At 37.6% G+C, this 26,956-nt stretch overlaps 1 protein-coding gene across 1 annotated transcript in view; it reads right to left on the bottom strand.

The window, feature by feature from the left end:
* HOMER1 (homer scaffold protein 1) overlaps positions 1-26,956 on the bottom strand; it is an 89,084-nt gene that overhangs the window by 11,870 nt on the left and 50,258 nt on the right. The window contains exon 6 of the mRNA XM_068176353.1: positions 11,100-11,256. Within this exon, the coding sequence (XP_068032454.1) occupies positions 11,100-11,256 (157 nt within the window). The remainder of the gene's footprint in view (positions 1-11,099; positions 11,257-26,956) is intronic.

The raw sequence follows: 26,956 nt of genomic DNA, 5'->3' as shown, positions 1-26,956 counted from the left end.
GCATCTAGATGGAGCAAGTATCAGAAAGGCACAGTGCAATTTAGGCTAGAAAGGCTCTGATGGACATCTGGTCAAGGCCTCCTCATCAAAACAGGGCAAATTTTGCGGTCATATTTGCTTGCTCAGGGTCTTGCCCAGTCAAGAACCCTCCACTATCAACCAGAACCGCAACAGTTCTGACATTGCAGGTTTATGAAGAGCTCTAGCTCCTTCCTAAATTTTGCTGGAACTATCAAACTCATTCACCCCTTTCACCTTCACCCCTTCTGATATTTAACTTCTCAAACATTTCCAAGCTTTCCTGCTGAGATGCTGAATAGTAACTTCCAAGAAGACAATCTCTCTTTAAAAGCCATTACACTCAGCAAGACCCATTGGCCCTCAGCAAGCACCAGCACAGAATGCTCACTTACACAAAACCTCAGCAGAAGAGACAACACTAAGCCTAGACCCCAAACTACCTCTGTCCTAGAACCTCATGCCTTGAAGCATGCCTGCAGAGGTCTCTCATCCTGTGACTAAGGAAGCACTTGAACTCCCACTGTTCTCCATATGGTTTCCTCTTGCTGGTACACATAGAGAGAATGTATGTATTGGCGCAAGCTTGGAATCCAAGGGGCTGATGAGTCAAACTATTGGATGAAATGTTACTGTTTTAGCTTGCATCTATTATTGCTGGTTAAACACACCTCCTGCAGCAGTCCTGCCAGGTGCACAGCTCATGTGAATACTCCCAGGTACACTCTGATCCACGTTAACTCAACACACTTATTGAAATTGCTTAAGCAAACACAGATGATTATTCTTAAGCAGAATAATCCCACAAACCTTCTTGCCAACAGAGGTAACCGCTCTCAGAAGGACAATTAATTGCCAGCACTAAAAGGGCTGTGATGTCTCATTCTAGCCCAGCTTTTCTCTGGGCAAACATCCATCTCTTACTGATTATGCAAGAAAATAACGTTCAACTGTTTTGTTTACTGTTGATTGAAAACTCAGTAAGTTGGGAAGAAAAAGAACAAACACAATTAAAAAACTGGGTTACTTTAATCAGTCTTATTTAAATGCCAATTTCTACAGAGATCTGAAAATATGTCAGACATTTTCATGTTTTTATCTTCTTGAATGTACCTATAAAGAAGAAAAACATATTGTGACCCTTTCAAAAAGATCTGTAGAGTAAGATGGGCTGGAAAATGATGTGATATAAAAAATATGCAATTGAAAACAGAAGTAACAAAAGATAAAGCTCTAGGCAAAAATCTGCATAGCACTTGTCCTGTTTCTTGTTTCAAGTTGCATTTAATTTTCTCATGACTAGTGGTCCAAAAATCATTGCAAGTAACTGTTTATACATTATGCACAGAAGGGGCCATAAAAGGAAGTTAAAGGGCTTTAGCCTGACCCTCCCACAGGCTATTATTAGGGACACCTCCTCATTAAGTGTTTCAGGTTTAAAAGCAAGGCTCAGTCAATAATTCAAACCCTTGCACAGCAGTATCAAGCAGTGTACCTGTGTTTTCCCCTCATTTTGAGTACAGAATTCAGACTGAAAGTACAGTCTTTGAACAATAACTGGCTAAACAAAGTTCTACTATTTTGCTACTATAAGACTGCACTGACCTGCATATCTGAAAACATTGATAACTCTGGCTTCGTATTTGAGACTAAAAAAGAAAAAAGGTACAGTTCTTTGCCTCTGTTTCTTTATTTTGCATTTATTATCCAGGTAAGGATTGCAGGTAAGGAAGATATTCTGAAAAGGCATTTTAATGACTATTTAGTGTGCAAACTCTTGTAGCACGTGGATGGCATTATACTCACCTGCCTACTTCAGTGTGAAATACATCAGCTGAAGTAGGACAGCAAGGCAACTTCTTCTGTTAGACCCTAGACTGTCCTAGCAGTGGCCATTATAGAGTTTTCTGGAAATTTTAGTCTAGGTTCAATAACCTATAAATGCAGGAGGATTCCAGGAAGAGGTCTTAATTGCAGCAGAGAGCAAGCACACTGGGCTGCTGGGAAGACTGGAGGAGTGAGGCTTCAGGCAGCATAACACAACAAGGAGTTAACAGCCGTGGTGTGAGCTTAAGATATCGACTGCCCAAAGCTTCAGAAAACTGAAAAGACTCTCAAAAAAATCCTGACAGAAAATTACTTTGCAAGTGAAGACTTCAGGTAGACAGAAGAAAATAAGTGGAATGGCTCAAATATTTTGAGTGGTGACCTGCCCCAAGCAATTATTGACTAAATGATTCTGTGCTGTGTTTGTTCCAGCTGGATTAATTTTTTCAAACCACTTTCTTGAGATTAATTGTACAATTCAGTACCAACAGATCATGCAATTCTTCTTACCTACACACAGAAATTATTCCAACTTCTACAGAAAGGCAAAACAAGACAGATTAGAACACAGAATCAATCTAGAATACAGAATTTATTGCACAACTGTAGAATAATTCAGGTTGGAGAAGACCCTTAAGATCATTGAGTCCAACAGTTAACCCAGCACTGCCAACTCGACCACTAAGCCACATCTCCAAGTACAATATCTACATGTCTCTCAAATACCTCCAAGGATAGTGACTACACCACTTCCCTGGACAGCCTGTTCCAATGCTTGACAGCCCCTTCTGTGAAGAAATTTTTCCTACTAAATAAAATGGCACAACTCAAGGCCATTTCCTCTGGTCCTCTTGCTCGTTACTTGGGTGAAGAGACCAACCCCCTGCATCATTTCAGGCAGCTGTAGAGAATGATTTAAGTCCCCTCTGAGTCTCCTTTTCTCCAGGCTAAATACCCCCAGCTCCCTCAGTTGCTCCTCATAGGACTTGTGCTCCAGACTTTTCACCAGTTGTTTGCCCTTCTCTGGACTCATTCCAGCACCAAAATGAACTTCCTGAATTGAGAGGCCCAGAGCTGAACACAGGATTTTAGGTGTGAGCTCATCAGTGCCCAGTACAGGGGGACAATCCCTGTCCTGGTCCTGCTGGCCACACCATTGCTGATCCAGGCCAGGATGCCATTGGACTTCTTGGCCACCTGGGCACACCCTGGCTCATGCTCAGCCGCTGTCACCAGCACCCCCAGGTCCTTTCCAGCCACTCTGCCCCAGCCTGTGGAGCTGCCTGGGGCTGTTGTGACCCAAGGGCAGGACCCAGCACTGGGCCTTGTTGAACCTCACACCATTGGCCTCAGCCCATGATCCAGCCTGCCCAGACCCCTCTGCAGAGCCTTCCTGCCCTCCAGCAGATCAGCATTCCCACCCAGTTTGGTGTCACCTGCACACTGCCTGAGGGTGCACTCCATGAGATCATTGGTGAAGATACTAAACAGGACTGGCCCCAGTACTGAGCCCTGGGGAACAGCACTGGTGACCGAACACCAGCTGGATGTAACTCCGCTCACCACCACTCTCTGGGCCTGGCCAACCAGGCAGTTTTTTACCCATATTAGCATCATATATTCAGTGTGGTTGTAGCCTATTTTCTGCACCTGACGGTACTAACTTGTTGTTTCTATAATGTATTTTTCTCCCTTTTATTTACTGTAGATGCAATATTCAAGATTTACTAGCCCAAGCTACAGTGCAGAACACATAGAGTGCTCTGAAGTCACACAGAGTGCTAATGCTAGACTGAATTGAAGTATTAATTATGAATTTTTAACTGATTAAGTTACATCCCTAAAATGATTGTATCTATGACTGTGACAGCATTGTTCCATCAATAATTGAAGATTAACTTCCCACAAAGAAAAAAGAGCTCTTTGCTTTCCACAAGAAGAGAAACACTATTTCATGGGTCAGCAAAACTGTGGATAACTGCATAAAGTTTCACATAATTTATGCAGAGAAAATGTCTCAGTTCTTAATGGTAGACGGTACTAAGAAGCACAACAGCATGCAACAAGCTAATCACAAAAATTATTCCAGTGTAGCTTTTAAGAATAAAAAATTCTGGGAAGATTTTTTGCATTAAGAAATGTGAAAAATGCAGAAAACAAGGACAATTGATTTTTAAGGCTGATTCTGAAGGAACAAAAAGCACACAATGGTATTATTCATATAAATCACTTCTGACAGTAAATTAATTATTGTAGTTTTCCAAGATTTACCCATAGATAAAGTAATAACCTGGGGGTAGTGTTGTGTACTACCAGCAATTTATTACTTTTTTTAACAGAGAAAACAGAAGATTTTGTTGGAAAAGGACACATTTCTGTCTTTGGGCAGTTGATGCCTTAAGCCATGGAAATACCAAAATGTTTTCCACAGTAGATTAAAGAGGAATAACCTATCATCTGCTTGATTTTTGTGAAGAAAGCAATGAAACTGTAGTAGGAATCTTTGAAAATATAACAAGTTTACCAGAATTGATGATTTGACTTTCAGCCATGCATTATTATTCACAATTGATAAGGTAATGCAAAATTCAAAGCACATCCCTTTCCCTACAATCTAATTAGCAAATAATGTTTCCAGTCACCTGGTAAGTTCATGAAACACATGCAGTGCAAACAGTTTACAGAGATCATCCTTCAGTCCTGAGACTCTAAATCCAGTCATTTTCTTATTCTCCTGCAGAGTTTTGGAATTATAGGATGTATTTAATTCTGCAATCTTTAGCTATGTAAACATCCTGTTGCATGCCTCCACAAATCATATGTTTTATAACTTGTAGATAAATGTATCTTAACACTTTTCTTAGGATTTTCTAGAAATGAGAAGATGGGGATGAGAGAGCACTTCCGTGAAAAATTATTTTATTAGCCAGAGTCGGAGTAGCTTAGTTGGTGGTTTGTTGGGTTTTTTTTTTCCAAATTATTGTCTTGTATATGACACATTCAGTGAACGTGAATTCCCAGGAAAAAAAAAAAAAAAAAAAAAACACAAAACAACCAACCCTAACAAAACAGTCTTGGGTCCTAAATGCAAATCTTCTCTTAAAAAAAAAAAAAAAAAAAAAAAACAAAAAAAAAGGGCAAACTGAAGAAGACCAAAAAGACTTCAATCCACCATAAATTAAAAAAAAAAGGGCAAATTCACATTTTGATTTAAGGAACATAATCTGATACAGCTGCTCTGTCTGAAAAGAGATCATCTTTCTTGTAATGTGTAATTATCAAACAAGGGTTGAATCTTTGTAAATGCTAGGTGGATTATCTGTATTAGGAATCATGGACACAAAGGGAGATTAAAATATGTGCTGGGTTTCACAATTCTTCTCCTAAGAAATGCTTTGATAGCCTAAAGGCTGACAACACATACCGTTTCAAAAATAATGAAGCACTTATGATGACTGAAATGGATATTCTAGGAACTAAAATGTACATCTGAGAAAAAATTCCCAACATACTGTCTGAAATAAAATGTTTGTGTTTTTTTCCTTTGGTATCCCCTAATGCCATGCAAAAAAATGGTCATCTATTTTCAATGTAAACAAGAAGTACAAAGCTGCTATCTAACCACATGCTAATTACAGTATCTTAAGGAGGAGATTATACTTGGTTAACCTTTTTTCCTTAATCAATCAAACCTAATTTATTCATAATTTGTTCAAAGCTAAATTTGAATTGTTCAGTATGAGGGACGCAGTCTTAAAGGGAGAATGACAAGAGATAGACATCAAATAAAAAAGGTGAATTGCCAAAAATTTTTTGGATCAGAATTCCATTCAAAAATTTCTTGTTAGCATCCTTTCTGTCACATTCCTTCATATTTCCACTCTTAGATAATGTTCTTCCTTGGGCATATAAAACCAAACAGTTTTCTACAGTAGTCACCGGGCTGCTAAAAAGACTTGTCAGCAAGTATGAAGTCCATGGTATGGGCTCCAATCCAGAAGACAAATTCATCACATCATATTTGCATGTTCAAAAGTTTGTTTTGGCTATTCAAGTATTAATGCAGCTGATGGAAATGTGGAGGTGACTTCTAAAGGGTCTGCAAAGATTTTCTATAGATAATCTGAGCCTATGGTTTATACAGCACTCCATACTTCTTGTGAACTTTCACAATTCTTTTACAGACTGTTGTTCTTTTTAAGTGACATGGAAAGAGTCCAATAAAATGACCATGGTTTTATTTTGGTATGCTCATGCAATTTTTTAATATGCATTTAAAAATTTCTTTTTAAGAGAAGGAAAATCATGGTCCATTATTTGTCAGGTGATTTTAATAACTACATAAGATATCTCACACTTATTTCATTCATGGAATGAAAGAACATAATAGCTTAATTTTTATCTTATTTTATGGGAAATTTTTGTAAAATAACAAGCTAGAATTCAAGAGTTTACCTCTCTGTTCTTTCATGAATATCTAGGAGCTTGATCACTTCCCTTCATCTTTTTTTATCTTAGACTTCTTTTCCTGAAGATGAATGATGTTCAAGGACTGCAGCTCTTATTATTATGCACTGGTGTTATTACTTTGTGCTATTGCCCAGTGTCATAGGATGATTTACTTTAGCAGATAACGTGCATGAAAAAAAATTAATAATTTTCTTTTTTAACATGACAAAGACAGAACTTTGGGTTACTTTCTGTAATTTATATCATCATTCAATCCTTTCCTCTTTGTGGTGGCAGGATTAATGTTAGGGCCCATGCTATTCTATTTGTCTGAAGTAGCTTACTTCAGGGTTTTTCTTTCTGTTACTGAGCTGTTCTAAACTCATTAATCCCTTTTGATGTCAAAGAGCTATGCAAGGTGTGTAGGAGTGCTCACCAGCCCTATTTAAGGGAAATCTTTTGTCGTTTCTGAGCAGATTAGAGAAGGCTGAGAGCTCCAAGTTAAGCTTGTGACTGGGCATCATATTTTCTTAGAATTATCTCTGTATTTGAGAGGGAAAAATCCATACACCCATTTAGCAAACTTCTAAAAAATAAACTGTCTGACAAAATATCAAAATACAGCGTTTCTGAATTAAGCTTAGAATGTATCAGGAGAAAGCACAAAACTTTAATTTATTGAGAATGTTTCACTCAGCCACACTGAGTACGTATTCTATTTTATCTCAGCTCTAGGCATTATTAAGACAGAGAACAAAAGAAAGAAGGAAGATAAAGGCTTCAGAGAAAGCAAACAAATGTAGGTTAACACAAAAAACTGAACTGATAGATGAGTAAACCTTATACTTACTCAGAGATGTCCAAAAAAGAAAAGTGGAATTATTTTTAAAATGCAGCCAAAATCAAAGAAAGAGACACAACCTTACACAGTTTCCTTAAGAGTGGGACTCTTACCTCTTCATGCTTTTGTCTCTACAAGAATTACTAGAAAAAAAGATGACTATCTTAGACTGTGAGAGACTGAAATTGTTAATGGGTAAACATTGCTAAAATCACTGGAGGGCTTTTGCCCACTATAGCAAACTGCAAAGAAGCAGCTGCTCATCTATGACCACCGAAGCCCACCCCTCCCTAACTACACTTACTAACTGGATTTTAGATTGTGACTGGAACTTGAGATAAGATAAAGGGGGTGCAATTGTCCAACCATCTCAGGTCTGGGGAGAAGAATGTATCCACAAGTAATACTGAAAAAGAGACTGGAATGCTAAAGTCTCAAACATTCAGGGGGCAATCTGCTGATGTGCAAAGTACCCACCCAAGTGCAGAGGGCTGCCTGGGCAGTATCAGGGACATTCACATGAGCCTGAAGGGGCTCATCCCTGCTGACGAGCCATATTGAGCTTAACTGCACTGGCATAACAGGCAGCTGTAACAACAGTGAACCTGAGCATATAAAACTCATTAAATCTTTTGAGTTTTGTGGACTTTCCCCACCCTCGATGGACCAACATCTTCAGTTCAAGCAACACACATCAAAGTTATACCAAGTCTCATTTCTGTAGTCAACAAGGGGGGTTGACTATAAATCTTTCCATATTTGCCCTTTTTTTCTCTTTATTTTCCTTATACATTTCTAAGTGCTATTTTTATTCTTTTATATTGCTATGTTGCTGCAGATAATAACAACTAAAATGACTACAATTGGCTGTTTGTCTTTCCAATCAAATTGTTCTAAAATAAACTCTGTCTATATATATATATATATATTTATTTATTTATTTATTTATTTATATATATGTTTAGAGACACTGACTATTCAGTGTAGTTTCACTCTAATCTGCCCCAAGAGATTTATTAACAAGAACTTGGATTACCCTTGCCTTCTAGGGCAGGATGTAATGTAGACTTGATGTATAATTTAAACATAATCTCAGGTGAGGTTGATTTCAGTTTGGGGAACATTTTTTAGATCAACTGCAGTTACATGCTTATACAGAACAGATAAACTGCACAGGAAGATAGCACAAGACAGGGACTGAACACTGCTTGCTGTCACATGTACTGTAACCAACAGTCTCCAGATCTGCCATTTGAACAGCACATTTTTTATCTGTATAAGAAAGAAGCATCTGACTTGCAGTTTCTTTTTGAAGTGAGGCACTAATTCAGTTTGAAAGATCAGTCTCCAGCATGCAGTTTAGAAGAGTTTTTGTATTGCACTGCACTGTATGGTAACAGATGGAGATCGGGTTTTTTTAACACTATATACATTTTTTTGCTTAGAGAACTCAATTCATTGGGTTAGCCAAGTCTACATTTTTCTGAAAGAATTCCAACAGAGGGCAGCACTCCCAGTGTTGTAATTTACTGGCATTCCCAAAGAGAGTTAGGAACAGAGTGTTTCTATATTCTTTGTGAGATATCAACAAGTCCTGAGGTCACAGGTTACAGAATCACCTAATAAAGGAATGTAAGCAATGATCAAAAGAGCATAGTGTAGACAATACCCTGCTATGGATTTTGCATTTCCTCAGAAATACAAATAATTGCAGGAAATTTGTTGAGAAAAAGTTAAGAAAAATCATCAGCTATTAATGAATGTAGCCTCAAAGACTTGATTAATACTGTTAAATGTAGTATTAAATAAAAGCAAAATGAAATGCTAAAAATGCCGATATTCATTATTTTCATTAATTTAATTTTCCAATATCAGATTTTTAAAAAGACTTGACGAAGAGTGGGAGTAACAAAAAAAATAAAGGGATCTTTGTCTGTCTTGTCTAGTTGAGTCTCCCAAGGCAAACAGAGCTGCTGTTGTTGTGCATTACTTTTCTTTCTTAGGTAAGGATTTTATTTTATTCACTGTAAAGCCTATCTAGTGTTCAAATTCACCTGAACATTTGCACTGTAGTAACTTTAATAAAAGGCTGTAATTTAAATAATTTTATTGACAGTGGCTGTTATCATCTATTCACAAACCTGGAGCACAGGCTACAGCTCCCACTTTTCCAAATGAGAAGCTTAAGTGAGTTGACAGACAAAGTGGCAGTCTCTCTTTGTACAAACACACATTACAAGCTTCTGCTTGAATGGAACATTTCTGAAGCAAAGTTTTGTCAGCAACTGCTAATTTCTTGAACTGAAAGCACTTTGCAAAAATCACCAGTCTTAATTACATTTAATGCATTTTGTCCAGTCACCTATGGCACACCCAGTTACAGTTTGTTGGAAGTTGTTTTTTCCTATCAAATCCTTTGTCTGGGACTTCAGTAGTGTTGTATGCAAGTCAGTCTAAGTGTAGGACATCCCCAGCAACTTGCCATTTCCCTAGGTTTCTTAAACTGCAGAGTATTCTTGTTTCTCTTCCACATCGGTTAGGCATAACCCACTGGATTTCTCATACCTCAGATGAATATAGGATTATTCTTGGGACCACCTGAACAGCCTCCAGTTAGACAAGTCCAGCACAGGTCTGAAAGATGGATTTTGCAGGATTTGGCTAGCTGTAATTACTATATCTTATTTTCTGTAAGTGACTACAGCACATAAAACCAAACTGAGAAGTCTGCAATATTCACCCTTCTTTTTCAACATATTCATGACACCCGCTTTCAAGCATAAAACTGCAAAGGTTTAGTTTGGGTTTTTTGCATTTTTTTCTTAAATAAGTATCACAGAATCATAGAGTGGCCTGGGTTCGAATGGACTTTAAAGATTACCTCATTCCAACCTCCCCTGCCATGGGCAGGGACACCTTCCACTAGACCAGGTTGTTCAAAGCCCCATCCAACCTGGCCTTGGACACTTGCAGAGATGGGGCATCCACAACTTCTCAGGGCAATCTATTCTTGTGCCTCACCACCCTCACAGTAAAGAATACCTTCCTAATGTCGAATCTAAAACTACCACCTTTCAGTTTGAAGTCATTTCCCCTTGTCCTATAATACATGCCCTTCTAAATAGTACCACTCCAGTGTTAAGTACACCTCCTTGATTTTTCTAAGCTAACCTTTATTAACAAAAGTGATAAACCATCAAAGACATCCTTCCTTCACACATGTTACTCATGCCTACTTTGGAGAAAAATATGCCCTAAACTATGATGAATTCATATGGATAAAGGTTGATAGACTATACAATACAGAGAGTTATATGTGAAAAGAGAAGCAAAATTAGATATTGAATACTTGTTTTCGTAACTTAGACTTCAACCTTGCATGTTATATTCCTTCCTCAAACATTGTCCTTCCTTCCCCCACTGTGAACTAACTTCTGGTTTGCCAAATGACCTCTGCAAAATTTGTCATGAAGGCAACAGGACCCAGACCCTTCTGTATGAAAGTAGGCGCAGATCTCTTCTTGCATATAGTGATCTGTTCAGAGTCCTTTGTGTGCAAGGAGGAGGGTAAGCTCTTCATCTTTGTTATATGACAGCATTACAATAAGGTTTCTTGAACTTAGAGATTTGATGTCAAGCTTCTGAGGGCTTAAATGCAGAAGGGACTGGACTTCAGTGCTATGGAGAATGTAATGAAACAGATGTGATGGCATCAAATAAAGAGCTAAAGCTGCCAAATAAGTCATAAGGTTTGATAACTTCTTGCAGCAATAACCTTTGCAGAAAAAGAAGTCCTGCAAAGCAAATAGTTCCCAAGTGGAGGAAATGCTTTTCAGAAAATCATCAATTTCTGTCTCAAAGATTAACCTGAAGCTGCAATAGTAAACTTGTTTTACTTGAAAACGAGTGAATACAGTCACTAGTACTTCCACCTCAAAGATCCTGGCCATGTGCCTTAACTTACCCGCTTATGAAGACGCTCTGCTTCTTCCTGATATGCAGCAAGTTGCTGTTTCCATTGTTTCACATTGGCAGTGGACTCCAGCAGGGCTGCTGTGAGCTTAGCGTTATTACCCTTGAGCGTGGCCAGTTCTGCCTCCCAGTGCTTGCTGATTGTCGAACTGCACAGACAGAATGAGAATGGTCAGAACTCCCAAATATCTTCCTTTATGCTTCTTAAACGTCTTACATTTTTTCTTTTAATATCCAGCAAAAAGAAAATTACACAAAAATTATATAACTAACAATAACCAAATATAATATCTATTTGGTAATTAATAATATAATTATATGCCAAATAGAACACCTAAATGAGAATCCAACTGCTCAAATCATCAAAACTGTAAATTAAGAAAGTATAGGTAATCCCATTATTGGAAAAAAATCTACCTTTCCCATTCCACAGGGTGTATTTATAAATAAAATGTTAAAGATAATGAAATCCACATAAGCTTCCCAAAAGCAACAACATGCAAGTCAAGGATATATATGTGATTAGTCACTCTTTTAATTATACGTACATTGAATGGAAGTGCTTTTTTAATACACTACTTTATTAAATGTGTTGTAGGAAAATATTTGTCATTGCATTGATTAAAGAGAGCTAATCGCGTGCTTTGGAAGTGCAGCTTTGTTGTCTTAATGTAAGTTCCATTCCTGAAATTTACTTTATTAAATACCATATTTAACTTGTTCCTGCAAATTCAAAGATTTTGAATTTCATAATACTATTAATATGTTTTTCCTCACTAATATAAGCAAAGAGAGTAGAGATCAAGTAGGATGGATATACTACTACTTCACTTCAAAGTGGAAGCTGATGTTGAGGTTTACTGAAGCAGCCTATTGAGGAAAATTCCTGCTTACATATTAGTTGTTCTCTTAGGAAATACAGGGCTTTAATTTTCACAGGTAGGTAGTTTGCCATCATCTGCAGACCATATCTTTACACTCAGTATGCAAGGGAAAAGTATCTCAGACACATCAGGTGAATGCATTATATGCATGATATGCAAATAGCTCATTAATGTATACTTGTATAATGCTAACAGCATGTGAGTTGCACACCTACATGGACAGTACATGCAGAAAAGAATTAATTTTGTTTCATTAGCTCACTATTAAAGGCATCAGTGAAAGCAAAAAATCTGTAACTCTGACCAAAATTACTCTATGAAGAATTATTATTATATAATTATATAATTAAAATATCTCTTAATATTATTAAATTAATTACTATTTTGAATGTAAGTTTACAGATTTATTTGAACTTTGTACACATGTATAATGAAATATTTTTCCATCATTTTGTCCATTTAGTTTCTTTCTTCCACTTCCTGCATATGCAAAGTCCATCCCATCAAAGCATATTTCAAAAACATTATGACTCCTATAAATGCTCCTTAGGTGTTCAAAATTAACCAGGTACTGGGCAATATTCATTACCTATTCAGACCACATGTTTCACTAAAATATTAGATCTGATTCTTCCATGGTACAGCATTTCCTTCCAAATAGTACTTTGTCCCCTTGAACAGGAATACAAATTCCTCCAGAAGAGGAATATGCTGTAGCATTTAATGATACAATTAATTACAAGTTCACCACTGGAAATTTTAGATCTTAAAGGACTAAACTAAAATATTGATGATCCTACTTCCTCAGGGGACACAGACTCAGACTCACATATTCAAGAAGATAATCATGAATATCTCTAACCATGTTCACTCTTCTTTTCCTCTAATCAGATTAAATTTCACTTACAGTAGCCCAGGAGATCAACAAACTGTATTAAAAGAATGCTCAAAATATCTAGTTCATTAGTATATTCATACTTCTCTCCTGATGTTCTGATCTGACAAATATCCAATCCAGTAGTTTCATGCAAGTGAGTTCCATTTAGCAGTCCTGCAGGACTATTGGCTACTACTAGTTTCTAGGAAATTGTTTATATGTGAGACGCATACTCTCTTAAAAAATGTGCCTTACTACTCATCTTTGCCCTCAGAGTAACATAGCTGTATGTGAGGCAGTCAAAGGCTGAGAACTGTCTGATCATTCATTATCCAAAGAACTGAAAGGATTTTTTAGATCTATTAATGCCCATATCTACATGATGAACCCAGAAGTCAGACTCTCAGGAGCAAGAATGTGAGAGTGATTTCCTGTGTGTATCACTTTCACGTTTGCCTGGTGCCCCTACTACAGTGTCTGCCAAGAAAATAGCCAGGAGCTTTTAAGTTATTCCTAGTATAATGCAATATCAGTATGAAATATGAAACATGTATTTTCTATTACTGCTATGGTTACCCTAGTTCAAAAGCTGTAAGGTTTCTTTGGATCTGGTTATTCTTCAATTGGTTATTCTCAATAGGAATGCATCAGTATTATTTCTCAATTGTACTCTTTTTCCCTAAGAGACCTACATAGTCAGCAGGAATGTTCCTGTTGTACTACAGGTTTGACTTGCTTGTAGCATATACTGGGGGTTTTGCTATGAATAATTGTTACTGTATCTTCTACAGATCCAACTATGGTGCCATAAAACGGAAACACATTACTTAAATTAGTCTAGTTCTATATTTGGTAATATACAAAGACTTTCTAACTCTTTAGTTTTACCCTAATTCTTCTTAATGGATATCATACTGGGAAACACAGGCCCAAGGGTGTGGATTTTTTTTGTTTTATAAAATAATAATTTGATTAAAATAGCCCATAACCAGTCCTGGCACTTATGACTTTCTTTTCTCAAATACTTTCTTGAGATTAAAAAAATAAATAAATAAATAAAAACAAGGAAGAAGATAATGAAATTATGTTCTGTGGATTAGTTTGGTTAAAACTGGATTTATATTATTTATATTAATTACTTTAGAACCAGATAAAAGCAGACTTACAGCAGGCTGTTCTTAGGTTAGACTGAGAATATCTGCATTGAAGCCTGTATCTGTAGAGATATTACTGGTTCAAATATACCAAACCTTCCAGAGAAAACACTAGGAAGCATATGATTCATACACAATGAAATTGTCCCTTGGAGGACGAGATGCTGAGACTAACCCCTGTGAAAGCAAACACACAGATCAAGAAGATGATGGACACATGGAATGTCCAAAGGGGTCCCAGAAACTGTGCAAGCATGTAGCTGGAATTTTGATGGTGGAACAGGTGCACTACAGTCCCTTGGGATAGGTACAGGAGAGCTACACATACTCCTCTCTAAAACCTTTTACTTAATTCCTGTCTGAAAGGCTCGCTGCTAAAAGGAATTGATTTTACTCTCACTGCATTAGATTCTGTCATAGAAAATACATACACAGGTTGTCTTAACAGTTGTAAATACCTAAACCTAATCTGAATCATCCCTCATGTGTTCTGAGACTATGTACTCTACAAAGCTCTTAAAATAGGTACACTTACTCAGTGATCACACTGATCCAAACAGTAATATCTACCAGAGCACTTTCCAGCTCTGCACTGTGGTGGAAAGCTCTATATAGACACCGAGGGACACACAGTCATACCCACATGCAGTCCTGTACTGCAAGAATTCAACGTGCACACATGCTTTTTTTTTTCTGAAAGCCATCCATCCCTTTGCTGGTAGTGTCACAATTTTAACAGTTCTTTCTTGAAACCTGTCAGAATTAACATCACTGACTGCCTGACAAGCCTAAAGTTTCAAGACAGTCCTTCAAAAAAAGAAATGTTCTTAACACTCTGGCTTGTTGCCTGTTTTTCAGCATGGAAAGCTGCACAAAAGTTTTAAAAATACCCTAATAGAGAATAAAGCCTGGTAATTTCCCTTGTGAAACTTCAGAACATCTGAAAACACAAGGACAAGCTGTTTTGCATGCATCCCATTGGTGCCACATAAAAGAGAGAGAAAGGGATCCTCTAAAGAATAATAGCAAACTATGAGTTTTATTTGCTCCACTACCATGCTAAATAAAAATAAAAATAACAAAACAAAACAAAACAAAAAGAAAGAAAAAAGAAAAAAAAAAAGTAAAAAGCAGCTTTCATAGCAGAGGTTTGGGTCTGACAATGACAACTCTTCATGAGATTTCAAGTGCCCTTGAGTGACCGAAAGGTCAAAACTCTCCAGAATCTCCTTTCCCTGGTTTTGGCCACAGCATCTGGTATATGTGTAACATCAGATGTATCCACAGTCAGAACACGACATGGTGCCCCACTGTCAAGGCAAATTATTCAAAATAAGATTTTTAACATCTGTGACGTCCTGTAATTCAATCACTTTCACAAAACACTTTCACAAAACACTCCTAGAAAAATGGCTGGCTGGTACCATTCTGCCTAACTGTGATACACTCTGAAAACTGAAGTAGGAATCAATGATCTTCCTTCCATACATTTAGGCATTCTGGCCAATTAACATCAGGCCAATCTCCTTTCTCACTGGGGATTAGTTACAAGCCCAGTAAGTCACTGAGGAATTGCTTCGGTATCTGTCCATCTGTGACCTGAATAGTGTGCCAGAGGCTATAAATGCATGATTATCTTTCTCTGCAAAGTAGGTCACTTAAGGAAAATTAATCCAAAAAGCTCCAGTCACCACATCTAGCCAGTTGGAGAAGGCTTGTGAAGGGAAGGGGGGAATAAGCACACATTGATGAGTTCCATTCAGAATGAAGTTATTTTGAGAAACGCTTTCATGAAACAAAGAGACAAAAGCACTTCAAATTATGTTTCTGCTTTTTGAATCATTATTGATTATTTGCTGTTCTCTTAGTTGAATGCAGTACCAACACTGTGAAACATGGCTTATTTCAGATTTATATCAATAAAATGTGAAAATAATTCCACTTTATTAATATTTAGGGTCTTAATATTACATTCATTGCATAAAATTGATTAGTTTAAAATTTATTCTATAGCATAGTCATAGTTTCAAAAAATTACTGTTATTCAAGAGCAAGTAAATTATTTTCTTCAGGTGTCATTGCGATCTGCTCTGAAGGTGCGGGGTGAGCAATCCTGTCTTGGGACAGCAGAAGTGAAGAGGAATTTAGCCAAGAATGGAGTACTTTCAACATAAAATGTGGATTCTGGTATAACAACTAAATCCATGAGACCTGACAAATATGAACAGAGCACAGTCCTGGTAGCAGCTGCCCAGATCATAAATAGTGGCATGTGTTGGAAGCAGCCCAAGAGCCTGGTGGAGTGAGCATTATCAAGCAGAGGGAGTGGTATGTCAACCAGCTGGTAATAATGCATTAACTGTGCTGGCAGCAAGGCGAGACCCCTTCTGACATCTGGGCTGGTAAGGCTTACAGAGCAGCTCTTCATACTCAACAAAGCACAGGGGCATTGTGAGCCATTTGGTTCTGTTGCAGTAACATCCAAGAGATCCAGTGAACACAAAGCATCGCTTCTTCTCCTTGGAAGTGTAAGGCAAGTGTTTGCGTTTATGTAAAATTCCCAGGTGCATTTGGAAAGGAATCCTACAAAAGGTCTTTATGAAATCCCCCATATCAAATAAGCTTCAGTTAATGCTGAAGGCTGTAAGGGCAAGATCACTTCAATAAGCTATGCTTGCTATTGCCTACACTGAAATGAGGTGACTTGATTTGATGGCAATGTTGACTCTGCTGGTACAGCAAGGGGTTGCACCATCCCTCAAGGCATTCTTAAAATGTCACAAGAAACCTCTTCTCATTCATGCTGAACATGAGACTCAAGCTCCTCAGTTTACATCCTGATGTAGAAGAATTTTTAAACAAGCAATTTGGGAATTACATCCCTTTTTGGAGATTTCAAAAAGCATCTACTATGGCCATCTATTAAATGTCTAAAATAACTTTGTGATGGAAAGGATTTAAGCCTGATGGGTTTTGGGAGTTTGTGCTCTTGATAGTCCAAAGCACCATAAGCTCTCAGTAATGATATGGAAATCTCTCCCTCTATCTTGAATATTCAAAGCAATAGGGAAGAAAAGGGAGTTTTGTCTTCTATTAAATTATGGAGGAGGAGGACCCTATAATGAGCTAAAAGTTGAAGAAAGAGCAATGGAGTGGACCAGGTCCTATCTCACCACTCAAGGAACAGGCAAGAAAGAAAGGGTGTGAGTTGGTCTGCCATTTTTGTCTTCCTGCAGAGCTGTCTGCTTGTAGGGGCCTAATTCTGAATTTGCGTACATGTGGGACAGAGTCCAATTAAATAATTAAAAAACAGCAAAAGAGGGAAAGCTAAGTTATAAACAACAGATTTTGTAAGAGGAAAACTTAAGACACAAAACAATTGCCTCTTCACAGCCACTGCTCACTGTTTTACCTGCAGCTGTGATTAACCGTACACATACAAAAGGAAGTCTTACTTGATAAACCAGAATTTATTAAAAAAAGTAAATCTTCTCAAAGTTATAATCCAGAGATAATTACCAGGAAATCGCTTTGATTTAAATATTTTGAGTGCGGCCAATGAAAAACTAATTAATATTCAAAGAGATCCTTATCCGTAATTAGAGTATTCAAAATAATTTTTAGCAAAGGAGGATAGGTCCCCTGGGGAGAGAAGGGAGAATATTAACAGAGCATGAAAGATCTGTTCTTCCTTTTGGGATAAGGAATATCTACATAATCTCAGTGGAGTTACATCAGCACAAAACCAGAGAAACATGATTGTGAATCAGCTCATAGCAAAAGAGATGAAGGAGGTCCTTGAAGCACATTGTCCTTTAAGTGAGGTGCCTAATATCAAAGCCACCCTCCTGGAAAGCAAGAAAGGCAGCTGAGTGGATGAAATGAGGAATCAGCAGATGAGGGAATTATGTGTCTGGGAGTCTATCATTCTGTACAAATATTGAAGGTTCATCGCACTCCAGGACATGTTATTTTGTTTTGCACACACCTTTATTCAACTTGGAGCTACAATATGCTTGAACTCCCAACTTCTATGTCAATGTAGAAGGCAAATGCAGAAGCCTTTTCTGCAAATTTGGGCAGCTACAATATATGGACATAGAAGAGATTTCTTCCTTGAGGTGTTTCACATATGAGCTTTCACTTTTATTTAGTCTATCAGCTTGGCCATCCTCTTGACTGGACTCTCAATCATCCAGAGTACCCATGCAGTCCATGGACAGAAGACTTGCCTTTCCAGTTCTGTACAGGCAGTACTGCTCTTAGGCAGCCCTTGTACTATGCCTTATCAGCTCACTGAGGAAGGATCAATATCTTTGTGGACTTAATGGGTGAAAATGACAAAAGTAGTTGAGTAATTATACAGTCTCTTTCCACAGAGACTGTAGAGAGCAGACCACTATGCAATGAAAATTGGTGGCCATATCCTATTTAGATCCACCACTTAAAGTCATGCTTTTTATGTTGTAATGCAGCCTTTATTAATCACAGGGCTATAGAAACCACCATAACACATTCTGCTTTATCACGGAGGAATAGACTGGATATGAAACACAAATTTTTAAGAATGGGAATTTTCACCGAAATACCACATCCAGTAACCCAGTATCACATGCCTGCAAAAGGCAACAAAGCCAGAGTTAAAAATGGCTAAGTATGTGTTCACTGCTTGTGGAAATAGTAAGAGATAATAGAAAAGAGGAGCTCTTGAAAGACACTTCATGGAATATTAAGACAAAATTAATGCTTCAGCAATGATCTCTAGCCATGTGAGACTTGGGCCTCAGTCCTGACCCAAGCTAAAGGAAGGAACAAAGCAAAGACAAAACAATGACATTACTAAGTTTCCTGTACTGCATGCTATTGCACACTGGATGTGCTTACACAGGTAACATTTAAACTTGGATTCTTATTTAAATTATGCTGTTAAGCACAGAATTAAGCATGATTTTGTACACTGTATCACAAAGCAAAAACGCTATTTTTAACCTGAACAAACTCCCTGATCTCTCTGAAGAGGCTCAACTTCTAATTTTATACTTATAAAAATACCTATTTTTTATTAGTAATTAAATTTTATAAAGTAAACAGAATTTGTTATCTCTTTATGAAGGCCACAGAGTATAAACAAAGAACAGTAACTCTTTCTTACAACTGTAATCCCTTTCAAAGCACAAGCATGGCTAATTAATTTCTAGGTTTTTTGCACTAATCATTAAAACCTTATTGATCTAACAATTATCACATATTACGAAAAAGTAAAAGAAGAAATTGTCTTGTTCCCTTATTGAAATAGCATATTGGTGTTGCTGGAAGTAGTTTACTCTCAGATCTGTAGTGTGCAACTGATATCCAGTAAGTTTTTTTTAGTGCACTGAACATTAAGCATAATTCCTTCCTGTTGCTATGGTGCTGAATACTTCAAATATTCCAATAAAACTACATTTTTAAAATAAACCAAAGTTTTTTAGGAACTTACATCCTATTTTCTGAAATGAGTAGGTATTTGACTACAAAGAAAGTAAAATTGACTCTGGCATTTATGGCACCTAATCACTTTAAGAAATCAAGTAGATGATGTGGCTATCAGCAAGTCAGATATTAGGACATGGTAATCCTGACACTAAAGTGATCTTCATTGTGGAAGTCATCTGTACACACAAGAATTTAAAGCAGTTTAATTGCAAATTCACACCCTGAATTAGTATGGATTAATTCTGCTAGGCCCATGGCTAGGCAAAATCCCAAATTTCTTTCAGAAATCCTACTAATAACAATAATTTGTGTGTGCACTGAATCAATTTGCACTCTATCAACAATGTAACAGAAGAGTATTTGACTTCCCTACACACCTCTTATCTGGGCTGTCTTTTATTGAGTGATATTCAGATTTTAACAGTTTCACTGAACTGTTACTTCTCTATTACACCTCAGTGAGTTTTTCTGTCACAAAAATGCTGTGGTAGTAAGGACAAGGAACAACTACGGTGACCACCTTCTCCACTTAGTAAAATGGGGCCAAAAGCTCTGAGCCTCCAAAGGTTGTGTAGAGTGGGAGTTTGCACTCTCTGCAAACTGCCCTGCCCAGTGATACCTGGCCAAGGAGATTCTAAATACAGTTTGCCCATAGTCACGTTTAGAATCCTTTCATCTTCATAGTCTTCTGAGGCCTTATGGGATCTGTAACCTTTCCATTCCCATCTGAAACACTCCTGGGCATGCAGTGTTAATCTGTGCTTTTGTGCAAGGAGAATACCACTCAAGTGGGTGGCAATGAGGCCCTCTGATCACTGCAGGTATGTTGGAGTGTAAAAAAAATGCCACACAAAACACAGTAACTGTACCCTGCAACCATGAGGACACTGAAGGGGCCTCCCTCACAGAACCTCTTCTGTGCAGGAGGAAATAGGAGGAAACAATTCAGCCCACAGACCTCAGTGCCAAGGCACATTTTATTTAGCAATCTAGATGTGGCTCAGAAGGCTTTGGCAGCTGCAGGTCGGTTCTACAGGACTCAGCACAGGTTTTCAGCTCTGCAACAACAGAGTGAAGACAGTAAGCTATCCTCTGGGCAGCCACAGCCACATGCAGAGCAGTGAGCTGGCTAGAAAGACTTTTCCCAGCCCTGTAAACCTCACACAAGTAGTGGAGATTCTCAGCACAAGCCTCTGCCTGCATTTATAGGTGCTGTCACAGCTGTAACTGGAGTGTGTTGTGTCTCTGCTGAAGATGGAGCAGCTGTTACAAGTGGTTAAATGTGAAAGACTTACAAATGCCTGGTTTAATTCTTAGCTGAACCTTCTGTTACTGATACAACAGGACAGCCCAGCCTATAAGACCCCTTAACGCTGGTTCCCATCTTACTTTCATAGCAAACACTGACCTCAGCAGAAGACTCAATACAGCTGCAGGGTCTCAACTCCACTACCAGCAATAGAAAGGCATTTTTATAGAATGACCTACAGAAATGGTTCTATATAATTTGCATAAAGATTCTGATTTATGACTCCTGGGCCTCCACCCAGCTAGCACATTAGGTAATCTTACAATATCAAATAGTAACTACTGGTGCAACTAATTTTTGCATTACAATTGCCAATTTGCTTATCTCAGTAAATACAAGGACACGCATTAATCGCACAGGTAGTGCCAGAGATGGACTCTCATTTGCATGCTGACAACAAAATAAACTTATTCCATTAAGGGAAATGAAGCTACACGGAAGCATTGAAAATTTAATTAAGTTTCATTTATTTCCTATGGCAGCCTTGCAATTACTTAAGAGTCAATAGCCTAAATATTAAGTCCAAACTAAACCATCTATGGAACCCTCAGAAGTACTTTGAAGAAAAAGCAGTAAGTCGCACGATATGATCAGAGTAAATTATTTATTGACTGTATATGTTTGAACAAAACAAATCACAAGTGTGTTGTAACACATGCAGATACTGCAAGTCGTATTTTTTCCATTCCAGTTCTTTAAGAGAATGGAAGTATTACATTTGCCTTGTTTAAAGCAAATTTTAATCTGAGAAGAGACTATACTACTTGCACTATGTTGATCCTAAAGCCAAGTTTACTAAAATTGAATTAAATTGATGAATCAAGAGATTCAATTTAATACATGGGAAGTCTCTGATACTCATATTTTTCCCATTAACTACAGCTTAACACTCAGAGGAAGCAGTACATATGTAAGTTTCTCTCCCTAATTGTAAAAAAATGCAATTTTTAAAGAAAAACACTAACATGGCACCTTTCTTAACTAACTGGTAGTTAATAGCTCTTATTTACTCAGTCTAGAATAAGTGATTTTAGATTTCCTTCATCTTCTTTTTGGAATAATGAAGATGATTAGGCTCAAGAATTCAGCTGGAAGGTAAAATAGATCCATTCTTTCCAATTCAACACTTAATTGATGTAGCAGTTTCCAAGAAAAATATAAAGCTCGGCCCCCCTCTTATCTCCTATCTCATCCTACTTAACTCATTGCAACCCAACAGGGAAAGAACGAAGTTGCGCATGAGTTTTTCTAGTTGTGAGTTCATTGACAGCAGAACAGGGACCGAACTTTCATCCTTTTATGAGGCTGTGCCTGTGTGCCACACTGCAGCATGCTTGTTTTCTAGTTTTGCAAGCTCTGTTTCACTTTCCCTGATAAGGCCTCTAGACAAGAGAAAGGGTGGGACAACCACAATGATGTGAAGATATTTAAAAGCCAGCTGTCTTCAGCCTCTCACTATGCTGATCATAAGCCCAACACAAATAATTCCTTAAGTGCCAAAGAATAATTAAACCAAAATACTAAAACCTCTGGAGAGCATAGAAGGAAGGAATACACGATTGGTGTTGTCATGTAATTACATTAGGTTTACATTCCAAAGTAGTTCCTAAATAAAGTGCAGGTAACTTGCAGTCATACACAGTGATCAGTTAGAACACACTTCACAAACATAGGAAATAATTTTGGCTATTTTCTTAAAATCAGGCCAAATTAATCTGAATGTATTACCTACATGCATTTGGTTTCAGACAACAAAACTATATTTTTCTATGTATTTGCATTCTAGTGAAAGGAAAAATCTCTTTTATTTTTCCTCATTTGGCAAACTGCTAGAGCTGAATAACTGAGTAGAATTCAGTCAATTCACTTACAGGGTTGTTTTTTTTTTTGGTGTGAATCACATTATTTGAAGAAAATTACTTCTTAATTACCTGTGGGATTGCAGTCTCCCAGAAGAATGGTTTCCACTACTCTAATTTATAAACCAAACCCTCTGCATTTCGTATCAGAAAGACAGAACCATTACATCACAGTGCCATGGAGTAAAATCAGCAAAGGCAACAACTGTACAATCAATGCTGATCACGAGATGTGGACCGCTCATGAAAATGCTTTATTATTGTGTACTTGAGAAACCAGAGTTCTGGACATTCCAGACATTTTATTTCAGCATGTTCACACAGCTTCATTTGCCAAATGGCTTAAGAGCTGATTTAAAAACTCTTATATTCTAATTCATTGCTGTTTTGTGCCAACTCAATTCATTACAGAAAAACTCGATGGCTGTTTGGTGTTATTGTGAAATACTCTTAAACTCAAAAAGATAATATATTAAGTACACATTTTTGACAGACAAAATAGTTGTGTTTATGTGTGCCTGCCCCTAACCCCTACCCTTGTCTGCCAGAACAAGGCTGACACTATTGATGTCCCACTTCAAGGGGTCTGCCTACTACAACGTGACAGAAAATCAACATAACACAACTACGTTTAATCAAACTACTTGTTCAGGTGCAGACTGACTGCTGTTTGCACATTTAGATACATCCTGAAACGGCTTAGAGGAAAGCAGCTTTGGCTGTTTACTTGATCAATGAGATTTTACTCGTCTTCTTGGGGCTTACACTATCTGGACAGGAACCTTGACCTAGAGGGTAGGGAGAGTAATTGAAACAGTCCATCAGGGAGCCATGGCAGGGTGACTGCAATCCCAGGGAACACTGTGTTGCCTCCATAGAATTCAGAAAGCAAAACTGCGGATTGCAACACTGCCAGGAAGTACAAATAAAGGCTGTATCTGGGAAAGAGGGTTTAGTGAATGAGACCTGTCTTCAGCAGGTTTAGATGTTTAAAAGCTAAGGAGAGGTTTAGTATCCCAATATGGCACTTAATCCACCCAGTCTTAGGTGCCTATCTAGGAGGAAAAGCACCAGACACTACGGAAGCCCTTCAGATGTTATTTTTTGACATCATTGTCACATGGATGTGGGAGAATTTGCTGGGTCCCCACCAGAGAACCCAGGCCATAACATCCTCCAAGGGAATTACTACCTTGACCTATCACTAAAGAAGGGGAAAATCTTTAGCAATCTTAATTCATTTGACAAAACCAAAACACTTATAAAGTATCATATAAGTAAAATAGCATGGATCTTTTGCCTTGAAGTTGAAACTAAGCTTTGAATTTCATGTAAAAATTAAGAGCTTCTGGTCCTTGGTCCATTGGTCTTGCAGAGATGTAAAATGATCCCTCAAACAATATACATATCTTACATGCATACATACATACACACACACATAAAGATTTTTATGAATTCCAGATAAATTCTAGAAAAAATAACTTAACTGAAAGCTATTTTTTTGTATAAGTGATTCATTTAAACACGAAATATTCCTTTTAAAATACACTACATTAGTACTCTTTTAATATAGAGAGTTTTCTAAACTGCTATTATCTTTTTTGTTGAACTTTAGCTTTTATATATGCATTCTTTAAAGAAGTGGGCAGAGATAATCCATTTGATTGAATCCTATCAATAAATATCTAAAACCAGCAAGTGGCTTCATCAACATGATCTCTTTGCACCTCACAGACAACTGGATGTTGGCTCTGAACTGGTCAAGTCAAAAGGCACAACAAAGTTAGCTCCTAACACTTATGTGTCTGTGAATGAAAAATATTCCAGGGACAGAAGTGTTCTTGCAACTCTATCCTATCCTCCCTGTTCTATGCAACCGCTGGAGGAGCCTGTACAAGCTCAAGGTAAAGTTATCATTTCTGAAGATTTACTCTGGCATCAGAAAGGTAGCAAAGGAACAGGAGTTGCATTCACATCTCCTGAATTCACACTATTTCTGCCTCCTCTTAACACAAGAGGTATAGCAGCACCTCTACCTCACATTTTCCACAAGAATAAATTCATAACTGAAGCCAGCTCTCATTGCATTTGACTTTCATGCTAATCCTCTAGTATTGAGGTATCTAATTGACTAAAATTAGCTCATTGGAAATCCATATGGGCTTCATTAACACCATCTAAGCACTTTATAAATGGCAAAGCCCATGGATGAAAGAATCCATGTCATGTGCTTCAGGGGAATACACAGCTAACATTTCACCAAGACTCAAAGTGGAAAGGCTTCATGACTGAAGGTGCTTGGCATCTTTTAACTCTGGTGCAGTGTGCACTTTACACTCAGATGAAAATTGCCCAATCATATATCTGATATATCCCCTATCATATATCATATATTTAATACTATTCTTATAAATTAATAATCATGAATAAAATGAAAGACTGACTCTTAAGCTTAAATACTTGCAGAAGATGGTGCCACCCATCCCCTTTTTTTTTCAGAATGTATCTCTTGTCCAAGGAGAGAGAGCAGATAGGAAGGGAGTAATAGAGCAAATTCTAAAAAGAATATAAAAATCCATAGACTAAATTGGTGACTTCATCTTTAACATGAGGTGTTAAAGAATGAAGTTCTACTTATTTATTTTCTGACTGGAAGTTTGAGAAAAATGACTTCTACACTGTTTCAAGAATAGGAATTAATTAGTCTTTCTTTAACATTGTCATTATAGTTGTTTGTTTATCATCATGTCTACTGGATGGCAGTGAAACCATAATCACACAGTAGACATAAAACTTCAGAAGCAGATATCTATCTATATGTGCAGCTTCTTACAGGAGATGCGCACATATCCCATGATCCACCACTACACCTCAAATAACACAGGAGGCAGACTAACTTGTTGGTATCAGTAAAAAAGATCTCAACTGATATATCCATGCAATGGAGCTTCACTTTCGCTAAAAATTGTATTCAGCTACAGGCTTTTTTCATATCCCCTCCCTCTTTTAAAAAATACTTTCTTCAAGTATTCTACTGGGTTTGGCCCCACTGCCCAAAAAGTGTAAAGTTTGCCCTCTCTCTTAGAATGAATCAGGCAGATAAGGAACAGCAACACAGGGAAGTTTCAGAAGAACATAGGAGCAGGTGAAACAGACACAATACCTGGTGCAGGGTAGAGGGGCCAAGTGACTTGGAAATGAAAAGACCCTACAGTTGAAAAGAGCCTCTAACTGAAAGATTCTGGCTTGTTTTACTTGTTTTATCATAGAGTCACAGATTAGTATGGTTTGGTTTGGAAGAGATGTTAATGATCACCTAGCTCCAACCTGCCTACCATAGGCAGGGTCATCTTCCACTAGACCAAGTTGCTCAGACTCCCATCCAACCTGTCCTTTAACACTTTCAGGGTTGGGGCATCCATGACTTCTCCCAACAGCCTGTTCCAGTGCATCATCACCCTCATTTTAAAATACCTGGGTGAAGATATTCAAGTACTTGATAAACTGAACAGCTAGAGATGTTTCCTCATTAAAACATACTCTTCAAAAATGTTCAAGAAAGTATGGCTTGGGGGAGGCAGGTTTATGTAGACTTTAAAGGAGTAAGTTTTAAAGCTGTATTTTGGAACTACATTATCACTATGAGTTGGAACATATTTTAATATAAAAAACTGACAAAAAGCCAAGTTTTCTCTTGCAGAAGTTTTTTTAAACATGTTTTGAGCTTGTAGACCTTGAAATCAAAACTCTTTAGCAACACTTGAATTTCCTTCACTAAGGCGTATGTCAGACTTCCATGACTACTGACAGTAAGTTGCACAAGTGTATCTGATTTTACTAAAAAAATCAAAGCTAACATGAAGTGAACCTTGGGATGAGTAAAATACGCAAGAATTTAAATATGATAATGATGGAGATTGTTCTGCACAAATCTTCAATTCTATTCAATGTCTTTTTCTCTAAAACTGTATAACCTTTTCAATAAATTCTATGTGGATGGGAGCATGTACCCTGAAACCCAAGACCAGATTATTCTTGCATTGCACAGAAACACATCATAATGGCAGACCCACTTTAGAGACAGAAAATAGTAAATTCACAAGTCTAGAAATGTTACTTTAGCATTTGCCTACCTGTATAGATGGTTGCATAAGTGTTGTATTTTGTGTGGCAAAGGTAAGGGGACTTGCACTTGAAACGAAGCAGCTAAACACCAGCTACTAGGAGACTTTATTTCTAACATACACTTCTGAGTGGCTTCTGGGGCATAAGACAGGGCACTGAAGAGGTC

This window comes from Anomalospiza imberbis, chromosome Z (genome assembly GCF_031753505.1).
Source record: "Anomalospiza imberbis isolate Cuckoo-Finch-1a 21T00152 chromosome Z, ASM3175350v1, whole genome shotgun sequence".
In the NCBI taxonomy this organism is placed as follows: Eukaryota; Metazoa; Chordata; class Aves; order Passeriformes; family Viduidae; genus Anomalospiza; species Anomalospiza imberbis.
Note: the sequence above shows the minus strand (reverse complement) of the source record. Positions and strands in the feature narration are given on the sequence as shown.